Genomic DNA, 14161 nt, shown 5'->3' on the forward strand with positions numbered 1-14161 from the left:
TCTTCTGCCCATGACCCTACAATTTTCCTTTGTATTTCCACCCAGCATCCCACAGCTTTGCAGAATGCGCTGCTTAGAGTGCCCACATCTTAAGTGAGTGTCACCGTCTGCCAGCTCTGTTTGGCCCTCTCCTTCAATTCAGAGAAGTGCTTTCCCCTCCTCCCCTGCTCCCTGCTTCTCGGAGCCGGCTCGCAGCCGTCTGACACGCACTCATTGGCCCGCAGCCGACGGAGGGGCGGGGCTCCTGCCTGGGGGCTCTTCAAAAAGAGATCCTCGCACAAGCACTCACCCTCTCCTGCCTCCTGCACTGAGTCTGTGCTCTCCTGTCTGCTTTCTCTTTCCTTTCTGGCTTATCTTATCTTAAGGCAGAGGCTCATACCAGAGGAAGCTCAGGTCTTGGATTTTAATGCCAGTGATGGGAAAATATGAGAATGTTTCCTGGATCCCCCGGCATGACCTGGAAGACCCATTCGAGAAATACCTGAACAGCACGGAGGACTACCTGACCTTCCTCTGCGGGCCCCAGCGTAGCCACCTCTTCCTCCCAATGACTGTGGTGTACGCACTGATTTTTGTGGTCGGGGTCGCTGGCAATCTCCTGGTGTGCCTGGTGATCCTTCGGCACCAGAGCATGAAGACACCCACCAACTACTACCTCTTCAGCTTGGCCGTCTCGGACCTGCTGGTCCTGCTCCTTGGGATGCCCCTGGAAGTCTACGAGATGTGGCGCAACTACCCCTTCCTGTTTGGGCCCGTGGGCTGCTACTTCAAGACGGCCCTCTTTGAGACTGTGTGCTTCTCCTCCATCCTCAGTGTCACCACGGTCAGCGTGGAGCGCTACGTGGCCATCCGCCACCCTTTCCGCGCCAAACTGGAGAGCACCAGGCGGAGGGCCCTCAGGGTCCTGGGCGGCGTCTGGGGCTTCTCTGTTCTCTTCTCTCTGCCCAATACCAGCATCCACGGCATCAAGGTCCACTACTTCCCCAACGGGTCCTTGGTCCCAGGCTCTGCCACCTGTACGGTCATCAAGCCCATGTGGATCTATAATCTCATCATCCAGGTCACCTCCTTCTTCTTCTACATCCTCCCCATGACTGTCATCAGTGTCCTCTACTACCTCATGGGGCTCAGAGTGAGTATCCCAGCTTGCTGGCTTAGGGCAGCATCTCTTCTTTCCTCACTGACTCAAAGTTTTCTAAGAAAAACTTAGAATTGGAGAAAACTCAGAAGGGAGCATAGAGAAAAACAGAATAAGCTCAGAGGGGGAACTGAGAAGTTAAAGGACTTGCTCCAATGGGACAAATAGGAACTATAGTGATACATTATTTCCTTTAACTCATCTTCTTTATTCTTCCCTCTGTACTTGTGGTTCTCAGACCTGGGGGTTCCAACAAGTCACCTAGAGACCTTACTATGGGTATCAATGTGCAGGCCCCTCCCCCAGGGAAATTCTGATTCAGCAGGTCTGAGATAGAGTCTCATTTTGTAGAGCATAGGAGGTCACCCCTGGAGAGTCTGCCTCACACCCTGACATCTTTCCTGCCCTGACCTACTGCTGCGTTCAAAGTGTCCTCTGCACCAGCTTGGTCTGAGTATAACATAAACTACCCCTGCCTATTTTACACTGCAAGACAAATGTGTATACAGTTTTCAAGTCAGACACTTTCTTCTGGTTGCTTTGACTCTGGTTGAAGTATCGGGTTAAAATGCAGAAACATAGCCTATGCCAGATCAACTGGAACTTCTCTTGAGAAGGTAGAGATTCAGAAATGGGGAGGTAAACAGAGTATATAAGGTAGAATAGAAGACAGTGTGAATAAGAGATAGCAGGGATTAATAGGAAATTATCACTGAGTTTCCAATATATCTTATCATTAGAGGTTCCTTTCCTTTGCTCATAATAGTAAACTGATTTTCTTCTTTTTTTCTGGATCTAAATTAGCTGAGAGAAACTATTTTTGGTGAGGGTAAAAGTGAGTCTAGAGAATTCCTCTCCTACTATATAGTCTGCATCCAGATTCATGGAGATGAAGTCTGACTGTGGCAATTTTATACCCATTTAAGGAGGCAGCATGGGTAGGAAACAGTCATGAGACCATTTGGACTTTCGGGTCTGAAGCTCACACATACTATGCCTTTAGGCAAGCCTCACAATTCTCTTCTGGAATTAGTTTCCACATTGATAAAAAGAAAAAGTCACATCAGATCTTACTTAAGGCTCTTGATAGCTCTAACAGTCTGTGATTCCTTAAAAAAGGGGTTGGGGGGAATCTGTGAGCAGGAGCAATGTGCGTTTTCAATGAAAGAAACACAAAGTAGACATCACATTCACATCGTATATGTCCACGTGATTCTGACCCCATGTATGATGTGATCATTAGCATACTCTCATATCAGCGGTGAATGCCCACGGGGCCGAAGGTGAGTGGCACAGTTTAATTAGGAAAAACAAACTCTAAGTACACAGATGTCTGGACACAGGAGAGAATCTAATCAGACAGGGAGTTGTGCCAGTCTCCCCCTGGAGGGCTGGCCCCTATGTTCCCAGACACGTATGTCGCCCCAGACTAGCTCACGATCATGTCTTTAGAATGCCCTGTGCATTTCGCTTGGGGGAAAGGACTTCTTTCTACATGATTCCAGATACCACAAGTCCTGTGAGAAGTCTCCACCCCAAACTGATCAATGGCATCTCGTCCAACACCAAACAATCACCTATTTTGGGTCAAATTGGTGGAAATATTTAACTTTGAGTAGGAAACACACACCCCCTCCACATGCACACAACCAGCTACTCTGTTTCATTTTATTCTGTTGTCATGAATCTATAGCTACCTGGTATCAGGAGCAAGTGACAGCTCAAGTAACAGCTTGGAAGCCACCTGAGTTTGCTTTGTGAATGTAAGGCCACTTCCAGCACCGTGTTCCCAGGAATAATGGAGCATTACCCAAATGACACATGGAAGGAACCCTCTGCTTAGAAAGTCACTCTGAAGGGAATTTAGAGACCTCTAGACTGAAGTCAGGACGTGGGCCCTCGCCTGTGTCATTGGCCTCAAGGCCTCTTAGCCTGAAATGCTCCTACTGTCTACCACTACAATCCCTTTCACCTTTATAATTCTCAATTATCCTTTAAAAATTATACTTCACTGACACTTCCTCTGGCAAGCTCTGATTCCCTAGCTACACCTGACCTTGTGTAGGTGCTCACGGCTCGTGGCAATTTCTCTTCTCTGGATGTATCCCAATTTAAAATTCTATACTTGGAAATGCTTTGATATCTTTCTCTCCATGAATGAATGAATGAAAGAATGAATCTAAATTATTCCCTTCATTGCTGGACTCTAGCTTCTCTACCTTCAAAACAAGAGACTTGAACACATTATCTCAAAGGGCCTTTTTGATATAAGAGATTTTAAAGAGGCATAAGCAACTCTGAAGATTTTTAAGTCATTGATTCCCTTGGCAAATCTAAAGCTATGATAGACTCTGGAACCCAGTGCCTTCAGAAGGCAAAAAACCAAAGACTGACAAAATCCCAGGACCGGGGGGAAGGAGGAGAACCCCTGTATGCTCAAAGATGACCATTCGGTGCTGCTTCAGTCCAGGACACAGGTCTCCACTGAGCTGCTCTCCAAATTTCAAACATGATGGAGACAGAAAATAGACAATCCCAGGACAAGTTTCTCCCATTTGAGAGGAAGTTTTGCTGAAGCCTTGCAAACTCCTTGTATCTCCCCCATACAGCACTAATGCTTGAGTCAAAGAGCAATGCATTATGAATTGTCACAGAGTTCATCCATGCCAAACAAAATTGGACTGACTTCTTTTAAATAAAAAAATTTATTCTGATGGTAGAGATATTTACACAAAAGCTATGGTTATATCTTGATATTCTGTAGTTTAGTCTCCACAGACTAAATACATGAACAGCTGGTGGAGTGATTGTAATTCTATAAACAACTGATCAGGCTACTCTATCAACCTGTATGATAGTCATCCCTTGGGGGCCTCCCCTTTGTCTTTTGTCCATAGCAAAGCGAGTGGGGGAGGAAGACTTCTGAACTTCTTACATAGTAGCCACAATGTTTCACTCCTCCTTTTGTAACTTTACTTTTAAAATAAAAGTTTGGGGCGGAGGAGGTGGGGATAATTAATGGTTGAATACCTCTTTTGCCAAACATCTGAAGGGAAATGAAATTATGCAAAAACAAAGCAGCATTTAATATCGGCTAGACAAACTATTTGGCTTCTATTCTACTGTGTCAGCCACGTCAAACACTGTTGGCGCAGGGATTCAGTTTTTCATTCTTCCTCTCATTGGCTAGTTGCGTCACTCCAACCTAAGGAAACTGAAAAGTAAGCAATGATGAACACAGCATGATTCTCTTTTCAGTGCAAACTACGTTGTATGGAAAGCCTGTTCATTAAAAAAAATGGAATGAACTGTTTGCTTTATGTTTGATTCAAGGAAATTGTTCCTTGAGATAGAGAAATTCCCAATGAGAACTGTTAAGCCCTGCCAAAGAGGTGATGAATAGATCTCGATATTCTTCCACTGTTCTCAATTACAGACTGAAATTAAATACTGTAATAACTATCTTGTAATAGTGACAACATTTTAAAAAGATGTGAAAAAATGAGCAACTCCAGTAGAATGAACTGAAGAGGAATTAGCAGGATTTGTAGTTTGATGCACCTGTTCCTACCTTAACGCAAGGGTTTTCTTCTCAGGGCACCTACCTGCCTTTGTATCAGTGCAAGTGCTGTGCGTGGGCAGGCAGTACCCTGAGAAGGAGAATTTCTAGAAGAGATTCAGAAACCCACATGTGTAGGCCCACAGATTTTTTTTAAACTCTATTTTGTCAAAATTCAGTTTTCATTATGTCTCTTGAGCAGACTCAGGACAATAACATATAACTCATGGGGTATCCTGTGCCGGGCACTGAGATAAGCACACTACCTGCATTTTTTGTTTTACTATTATATTAATAACGTCTTGTCACTTTCAGTTTCGTCCCATCTATTCCTAATAACTGCACCGCATTTCCCCCTATTTCCTTGCAAGTAGTAGGTGACTTTGAAGGGTCCTGTCTCACAGCAGCGTTAATCTCGCACTTTGCGAAGACCCAGGCATATGTAGAGAACACCAATATAGTCAAGAGACAGATGGCCAGGTTTGTTCATCTCCCCCATGGATGCCGTAGGGTTCATGGGGTCCTGAAAGCCGCCTGACTTCTAGGAGTTCCCATGTTTGTTAGAGAGACAGGATATTGATTTGTTGAACTTTGGAGGTAATATTCAATGACCTCCCCTCCAAGTTCTATTTAATTTTAAATACCTTGTCTAAAATATTCTATAAATGCCATCCAGTCCAGGAAGCACACTGATTCTTACGGCTGCGTGTTCTGCTGTTACATATATCCACACACATTTCTTCTTTAGCTTGAATTGGAATATATCTACTTAAAATTCAATAAATTGATCCTAACTCACTCTAAAACTATATCAAATAAGTTGGCCTAGATCTGTTCATCAGGACTTTCTACATTGCTAATGAGGGGACTCCATTCAATCTGGCACGGTATTAAAGGGGAGTACAGACCTGAGAAGTCCAGAGATAGAGCTAATAATAATCTAGGTGAAGATTATTCTAATGAAACACAATGTCACCCAGGACCTAGCTTTATTTCTGTTTCTTTGCTCTTCTTTCTATGATGTTTGTTTCAACCTCAAGATCTACACAGTGGCCCACTGTTGGCTCCAAGCACTTTCGTATGGTGGAAAAAATATATAGCGGTTGTAATTCCTGACCTCATGTGCAGAGAACAAGAAGGGCTCCCTCTGGCAGCCCCAATAAAAGAGAAATGAAACTTCCATTTCTAGAGGTACAAGCAAATTATCTGAAGTCTCACTAGTCCCAATTATCTAATCATTGTGGCAGAATGATAGTTGCTAAAGTGTTTAGGGACTAAACCTAGAGCTAGAGATGTGATCATGCCCATCCAATTTAATTGCTCAGAATGGAAAAGGAGTAAATTCTTTAAGGAAAAATTAGGGTACTATTGGTATGAAAAGAGGAGAATAAGTCCTAGAGAACCAATTGGCAATTATAAACTGTACTATTTTCTAAATATGTGATGTTAGCTTATCATGAATCTTTAAAGCTTCCTGTAACTGGCTGACTATCCCCACAAACTAAAAATGTATAAATTAAAGAGAAAAAAAATCCACAACCAGATGTAGGATGTATATCTTCAGGGCTATGGAAGTTCAGAGGAAGGAGAGAACAGTGGGCTTCCCTGGCCACCAAAACCTTCCAGGAGTAGGTGGGACTTGAACCAAGCATGAAAGGCTGCATGTACAGGCAGTATTAATATTTGAAAATTTCAAATGCTACTTGAAGAATCACCATATCTTCCAATTAGGATGAGTATTTTTAACTTCTAAACTCTGAAACATATGCACACTTATTTGTAATATTAATAAAGCAGAATCTCTCAAATTCTGCTTCTCAAGATGCTACCAGGTATTCCACCAAAAAGAGTCTGGGGAAGGCGTTGCTTAGTCAGAGAAGCACTTTTCGCATGGAGGCTGGGGTAAGAGACGTAGGGTGTGGAAGAAGCGTGTGGCTGAAGGGTGATGTGCTCTCCCTTACGCATACTATGCATGATGTCCATTAGCACGTTAAAGGCTCTGAGCAGATTCACAATGAAGACTATAGATCTTATGAAACCAAATTAATACCTGTTTTGGTTTTCTACTGCCTATGCACCACATAGCAAAAGGATTACATTCTAAGAGATGTCTAATAATTATTGAATGAATGAATGAATGAATGAAAAAGCCTATCTAACATTTTTTACTTTATAATTTCACCTTTTTCATGGAACGCCTATTAATATACTATAAATAACAAAGGTTTTACAGACTAGCGGATAATAAATGGCCACACTGCAACTTGGCCACATCCATCTGTCCAGTCAAGCTACAAGACCTGGGTCCAATTCTGCCTCTAACTAATTATTAAGCTTTGATAAATTCTTACATTTATTTTATGTCTCAGTTTTTGGTCTGCAGAATGAGTGTTAGAATTGCACTTCTCAGCTCTTAACAGAAGGGAAAAAAATGTTTTCTTTCTTAACATTTATTTCTACTTCCTTTGCAGCTAACGAAAGACCAAATCCTCGAGGCAGATGAAATAACTGCAAATATTCAAAGACCCTCCAGAAAATCAGTCACCAAAATGCTATGTGAGTCCTCCATTTTGTTTTTTGTGTGCATGTTTATAAAAGCAAAAGAGTTGCATTTGGTGCTGAGAAAGTGCTTCTGGGATCAGGATCAAAATTCTCCTGAAATGCATTACCTGGTCTTCCTAGGCACTCAAGTTTCTAGGACCTGTTTGCTTTCTATTGAATATTTATGTTTTTAACACTCAAAACAACACACTAAATTGCACCTGCTGTAATACACTGTGTAGTGTTTGGCAAAAATCGCATCTGTTCCCTGAGCTTTTAACATTTCTTGGCCCCTTTAAAATAGGCAGGTATTTTTTAACTTCTTTTGTTATGGATTTATTTAAAAATTTAATGAAAGCTGTGAATACTCCACTCAGAAAATGTACAAATGCACAAACGTAAAACACTTTACAACTCACTCCAGGGGATCAGGGAGCCCCCAGCCCCCATTCTTGGACTCCATGAGATCTTTAACTCCAGATTAAGAACAGCTGTCCAAGGGCACCTCTGTATAGTCATTCCACCTATGACAGTGCATGATTTTATGTAAAACAGTGTACCCTCTTGTATAGCTAAGGTGTTTTAAAATTATATATCCAGGCACTGAGTCATAGTCTCTCAAAAGAATATTATAAAAATATTTGATCCAGCACTGCCCTAAAGGAGATAGTGATAGGGGAAAGGAGGTTTATGGTACACTTTCCAAGTCAAAACTTAAGATTTAGAAGAAACAAATCCTCTAAGCTTATATGTATATGAAGTACTCACTATAACTATGTGGCATTTATGAACAAAGAAAAACTGCAAGTCACCAAAGTGTCATTTCAACTCTAATAGTCCTCTTCTTGGAAGTGTTTTAGACCCTGTTGGCACTTCACTTTCCCTGTTAAGAAATCTCGTGTCTTCATTATCTCTCCCCTTTCTCCTTGATCGTAATCTACTCTCACAAAATGACTTGGAGCACATTCACGTTAAAGTCACAATGATAAAATGTTCTGTAAAGTATTTGCCTTTGGTGGGGAGGGTTCAATTTTAAAAGCAATTAAATTTCTAATTAAAGGGATTTATAGGTAGTAATGAGCAGATTAGGGGCTTTTTCTTGAAGGGGTAAGCTCAGAAGGAATGTCCGATATTCCTGAAACCACACCATGCAGGTAAACAACTTCCTCTGAATACGTTCAATGCCAACAGGAAATATATGTAGCACTGACTATGGTACATGGTGCTCAAATGCGCTCACAAGCACAGAGAACTGAAAATAAACACTTGTGTACCCATCAACCAGTCTCAAACATTGCTAACTCTTAGCTGATCATGTTTCATCTCTATCCCTGTCTCTCCCCTTGCCCCTACAAGATTATTTTGAGGCAAATCTCAAGCATCATGTTTTGGGAAAGGAAAGTATTTCATAACTACAGAAGAGAAAAAAAATACATTTATATTTGTGGAGATTAAATGGCCCAAAGAGTAACTGTAGTAGCACCAATTGCTGTCTTGGGAGCTGAAAATAAGAAACTCCAAGGTGCAACTTCCTGTTAATCTATAATTATTTCAAAATAAAAAGTAAAACAAATAAAAAGAAACTGGAAGCAATTCTGTACCCTAGAAACATCTAATATAACAGGCACATCCCCATGCCGATTAAAAGATGAGTGTAAAGCAATATTATACTTACAGTTCTCTTTCTCTGTTCCCCCCCCCCACTTACAGAATTTTAGGTGATTGAATTCAAAGAAGTTTTTAATTCTTTCTAGAGCAACAAGATAAATTCATATTATATTGACTAGTTTGTTATTAATCTATGACTTTAAAGGACACCAATTGCTTGAACCCAATCATTTTATTTATATCACCAATTTATGTGGTTCCAACAGTCTACATGCAACATAATTTATTTTCCATAATAGCATGTTTTCAGAATAAAGTCAATACTATTTTAAACGTTCTAAAGGAAATATACATTATACAAGAAATCTTGTGCAATCATATGGAAAACAGATTCTAAATCCTACATAATTCATTCTTATGTTTACATATTTTATATAGAAGCTCTCCATGATCTAGTTAGTCTGTAATAATCATAACGTAACAGAAATAGAGGGGGGAATGCTAGAAGGAATGGATAGACTTGTGGGCATTGGATACCTATCCTTGTTTTGACCACCTTTTGCTCTCCCATTTATCATTCTTTTTCAGTTGTCTTGGTCTTGGTGTTTGCTATCTGTTGGACCCCATTCCACATCGACCGGCTCTTCTTCAGCTTTGTGGAGGAGTGGACTGAATCCCTGGCTGCTGTGTTCAATATCATCCACGTGGTGTCAGGTAAATTCTTAGCTCCTTTAGTTGCATCACAAGTGTCCACGTAACTGCAGTTTCTTCATCTTGTTTAAAGCATCTTGTTCTGACCGGATATATTGATTGATTGATCATGGGGACCTCCCATATTATGATGAAGATACTTGATTTTTATTTTATTGAAATGTCAATTAGGTATGTTAGTGGTCCAAATGAAATGTACTGGATCATTACTTCGGATGCTACTTTATGGAAGACCTCAGCTCTAAGCATGATGATTATAGCAGGAAAATGGTGTGAGGAGTGTTTCCTTTGGTTTTCTCTTCAATGGCCACATAATTGAATTGGTTCTTATGTATTAAACATCTATGTCTCTGAAATCTTGTTTTGTTTTCAGCAAGTGTTAGATCCTTATGAAAGCCAACCAAGAGGTACTATTCATGGTGTCTCAAGGTCGGCCGTTGGGCTTCAGTGCTGCTTGTTGACAATACCATAGAATATGGTGCAAATAGGGGTGGACATGTCACTAAGCCAGAGAACCCGGACTTGCCTTTCACTTTCACCATTAATATTCTGAAGGACATGGCTTCTTTTATGCCAAAGTTTCCTCAACTATAAAATGGCAATAATTCTTCTTTGTACAAATCATGGGCAGATGGTAAGAAGCAAATAAAATATTAGCTAATAAAAAGCTCAAGCTATAAAATACTATATATCTTTCTATAATCATCACAATGAGGTGGTTAAGTGCATATTATGATCACCTTTATACCGTTGAAGAAATAATTCTACAAGAAAGAAATGGTTCAGCCAAAGCCACACACCCTTAACAAATAGTAAAAACAGGGTTGGGACCAAATCATCTAACTTCAAGTTCAAGGCTCTTTCACCTAAGTGGAGCAGAGAATGGCCACATAGGTCCCTCTTTCTCAGTCAGTGTGTCTATGAGACTTAGGTTCAGACCACTTTTGTCCCTGTGCCTCTGCTAGTCACCAGCTGGTTCAGAAATATAAGATAAGGTCCGTTTGTGCAATGTAAGCTCCCGGTGTGCACTGAGCAAAAACAAGAGCATTCATAATGTATATTGAATACTGTGTATATTATTGATTTTCTACACCCTCTTTTGTCCTCAGCAGGCCTTGCACTCAGCTTATACTTGGACATTAGGACTTTCTGCCAACGCAAACTATTTATGATTCTATGCAAAATCCCAAAAACAGTTATAACTCTTTAATCTGAGAAAAATAATGGGAGTATTTAAATAAATTGGAAGACTCTGTGAGATCTCATGAGACTTGACTAGTTGACTATACCATTCCAAATATATCAAGACAACTATTTTAAGATTTCCAAATTATGGCATGTATAACATTTTCCTGTTAAGATATCTTCTCTCCCTCCCCTACGATACCAACCAGATGAAACCTTAAATGCTACAAAAATTACCCCCAACATGCCTTTTGATTCTCAAGTTACAATATTCCCAGTCATTGACCATATGCCTGTCAAACTGGTTAATTAGAGAGTCCTGCGCATTCTGCATCACTCCTGACTCTGCACATTTGTGCGTGCAATGCCTTCTACCTCCAGTACTCTCTCCTCTCTTCCCCAACTATCTCTTATCTATTTCAGGGCCTGGCTAGAGTCCAATCACACCCATTAAATGTTTCATGACCATCATACTCCCTGCATTTATGCCATTATGTGACTTTCCAGAGCATGACGGTCGGTATCACATACTTTGCTCTTAACAGATATTACTTGGTATTATCCTATTGTTAATGACTGATGTTAGGCGGAGAGCTTGCCTCTGTAGTACTATTCCAAGTCCTTGAAAAACAAAGTCTAAATATACACCTTCTAATGTACCTCAATATTCCTGGCACAAAATAAGAGTTCAATCAATATTTATTGAATGAATTAACAGTCCATAGAAATGTTTTCCTTCATGTTTCTTACTCCCCAATTCTGTGCACACAGCATGTGGCGTTCTCAATGTCCTGAACTAAAGAAATGAGGACAGTAATGAACATTTGATGGCAGTACCTATCATTTGGTTTATATGCTCAGCCATTCTCAGCCCCTCTGTGAAGAATATCTCAGTTTCATCCTCACAATAATCCAAGGAGGTGGGTTAGGCTCGTATTATCGTTCCCATTTTGCAGGAAAAAAAAAAATTGAACAGCCAATTCTGCCTAAAGTCATAGAATAAACAAGGGCCAAGATCAGAAATGAATTCCTCTGATTCTCCACCTTAGGCCCCTCTTGGGCTTTGGGGAAATAAAACTGGATATGGTAATAAAGGATGAGCATATACCAAACAAGAAAGTGGCACCGTGCAAGACATTCAGGGGAGACAGTCAAAGGCAAAATGCAGTTGTTTAATAAAGCTGGAAATTAGGTGGGAAGAACCATTGAAGGGAAAAAGCTAAATAAGGAAGGGCATTGGGAAATATTTCTTTGAAGAGATATTAAGCATATAAGGAATCTCAGCAGGGATGATGCCTTGACTGATCCGCCATTCCTCCATTACTTGCAAGTTTCAAAGTATCGATTTAAGCACAACTCCAATGGGACAAAAGCATCTCTCGTCCTCTGATAGTTCAGCATCTCTCATTAATGCTGTGGGAACATGTTCTTTAATTAAACAAGTGGGGATTAAAGGACGTTGCAGAACATCTCAGTGAGATCCCTTGCCAGCCTAAATTCTGCCATAATGCTTTAATCTTTCTGTGTTTGATTCCTGTGTTCACAGGTGGTATTTTGTATCCTCAATTAGACTCTTGTATGTATTATCACTTCCAAAAAGAGGCAGTGGCGGGGATTCTAGGCCTTTGCTCAACAGTTATGCTTCTCCGTGTCTCTTTAATCCCCTGCATTCCAGGTGTCTTCTTCTACCTGAGCTCAGCTGTCAACCCCATAATCTATAACCTGCTCTCTCGCCGCTTCCGAGCCGCATTCCAGAATGTGATCTCTCCTTCCTGCAAACAGTGGGACTCCCAGCACCATCCACAAGGGCCGCCTGCCCAGCGGAACATCTTCCTGACTGAGTGTCCGCTTGTGGAGCTGACTGAAGAGGCGGGTCCCCAGTTCCCGTCCCAGCTGTCCACCTGCAGCTCCCGCCTCCCCACCGCCCTCTGTGTCAGACAGGCGCCATGAAAGGAACCCTCGAAGGCCTGACACTCAGCTCTGCCTCCACAGGGGACGGCTCGCAGTTTACGCCTTCTCACAGAAGAGTGGGGAGGTGGAATGGCTCTGAGAACTTCTATGTCCATTTCTAGGTATTTTTAAATAACAAATGTGAAAACTGCTACTTCAATCTGAATCTAAAACCCAGAACCCCCTGCGTTTAGTTCTTTTTCCTCTATCCGAACAGCCTGAAGCTCCTTCACTGGGGTATGAAGAGAACATGACAAGCTACGCATGGCAGCTATACTTTGAGTATTTTCCACCGTTGGGAATGGCTGGTCCTGAGTCACCCATGCTCTGAGCCAAGCTGTCACTCTAACAACTAATGGTCCCTGTCAGCTGCGGAAGGGAGACAAGTCGACACGGTTTTCCTGTCTATGATTTGAAGGGTCCGTGCCAGTGTTCCCCCACAGCAAACTATTTCCCCTCCTGCCATTATATTGGGATTCCTTGGAGTCCTGAAGCCTTTTACCTTAAGAGTACTCCTGATACCATGGAAACGCCCCTGACAACCATCATGCCCAGCATCCCCATCCCCGAATTCTGAAGCCTTTTACCTTAAGAGTACTCCTGATACCATGGAAACGCCCCTGACAACCATCATGCCCAGCGTCCCCATCCCCGAATCCTGAAGCCTTTTACCTTAAGAGTACTCCTGATACCATGGAAACGCCCCTGACAACCATCATGCCCAGCGTCCCCATCCCCGAGGCACTGTCACTCAGGGCTCCCCAGGAATGAGGTCAGATACAAGTTTGACTTCAAGAAGAACGGCATGAGGGAGAAGGCAGTGGTGGAAGGTCACAGGAGACATAAACTATACCAAATGCAAACTTAATTATTTTCCTAATTAGGTCTAGACTTGGATTTCTGAATTCTAACTTCATAAATAGACAGAAGTGTGGTCTACTGCTATCTTGAAGAAAAGGACAAGTCAAACAGTAACTATTGGTCTCAAACCCATGACTTTAGGCTACTCAATCCTGTATTACCTTTATAACACTCTCCACAAGTACCATATGGAAAAAAAAATCTACTTTCCTGACTCATCTTCTATTATATTGTCTCAAGTAACATATTCTAGTGAAACTGTGTTTTCGTAAGAGGAAAGTGTATCCCCATTTTCCCAGCTGCACACCTTTGCTTGTAGAATGCCCTCTTTACCTCCAGTCTCCATCTGTGGCTACCCTACACGTCCTTCAATGCGCATCTTAACGTGGCATCTCCTCCGTGAAACTTGCTTCATAGACCGTACTTTGCCACGTATTATGCGCACCCATGCTTTGGCCCAAACTTCCAGGAAAAAAACTCTTTCATCTTAATTTTTCAATTCATTTTTTTACTTATTCACATTCAGACACTTGTTTTTTGTATTATAAAGGAATTTAAGCATTTATTTTTTAACATATTGTGGCACAATAAATTTTATGTAAAAATTA

General features: G+C 41.4%; 1 protein-coding gene across 1 annotated transcript; it reads left to right on the plus strand.

Annotated features, from left to right (window-relative positions):
• The first annotated feature begins 406 nt into the window (after positions 1 to 406).
• On the plus strand, positions 407 to 12692 carry NMUR2 (neuromedin U receptor 2). The gene is made up of 4 exons (XM_054567908.1): positions 407 to 1132; positions 7169 to 7253; positions 9435 to 9560; positions 12418 to 12692. The coding sequence occupies exons 1-4, from the start codon at positions 407 to 409 to the stop codon at positions 12690 to 12692; spliced, it is 1212 nt and encodes a 403-aa protein (XP_054423883.1).
• Positions 12693 to 14161: the final 1469 nt, after the last annotated feature.

This window comes from Pteronotus mesoamericanus, unplaced genomic scaffold (assembly GCF_021234165.1).
Source record: "Pteronotus mesoamericanus isolate MK-2021 breed Mesoamerican mustached bat unplaced genomic scaffold, CSHL_Meso_final contig_2, whole genome shotgun sequence".
NCBI lineage: Eukaryota > Metazoa > Chordata > Mammalia > Chiroptera > Mormoopidae > Pteronotus > Pteronotus mesoamericanus.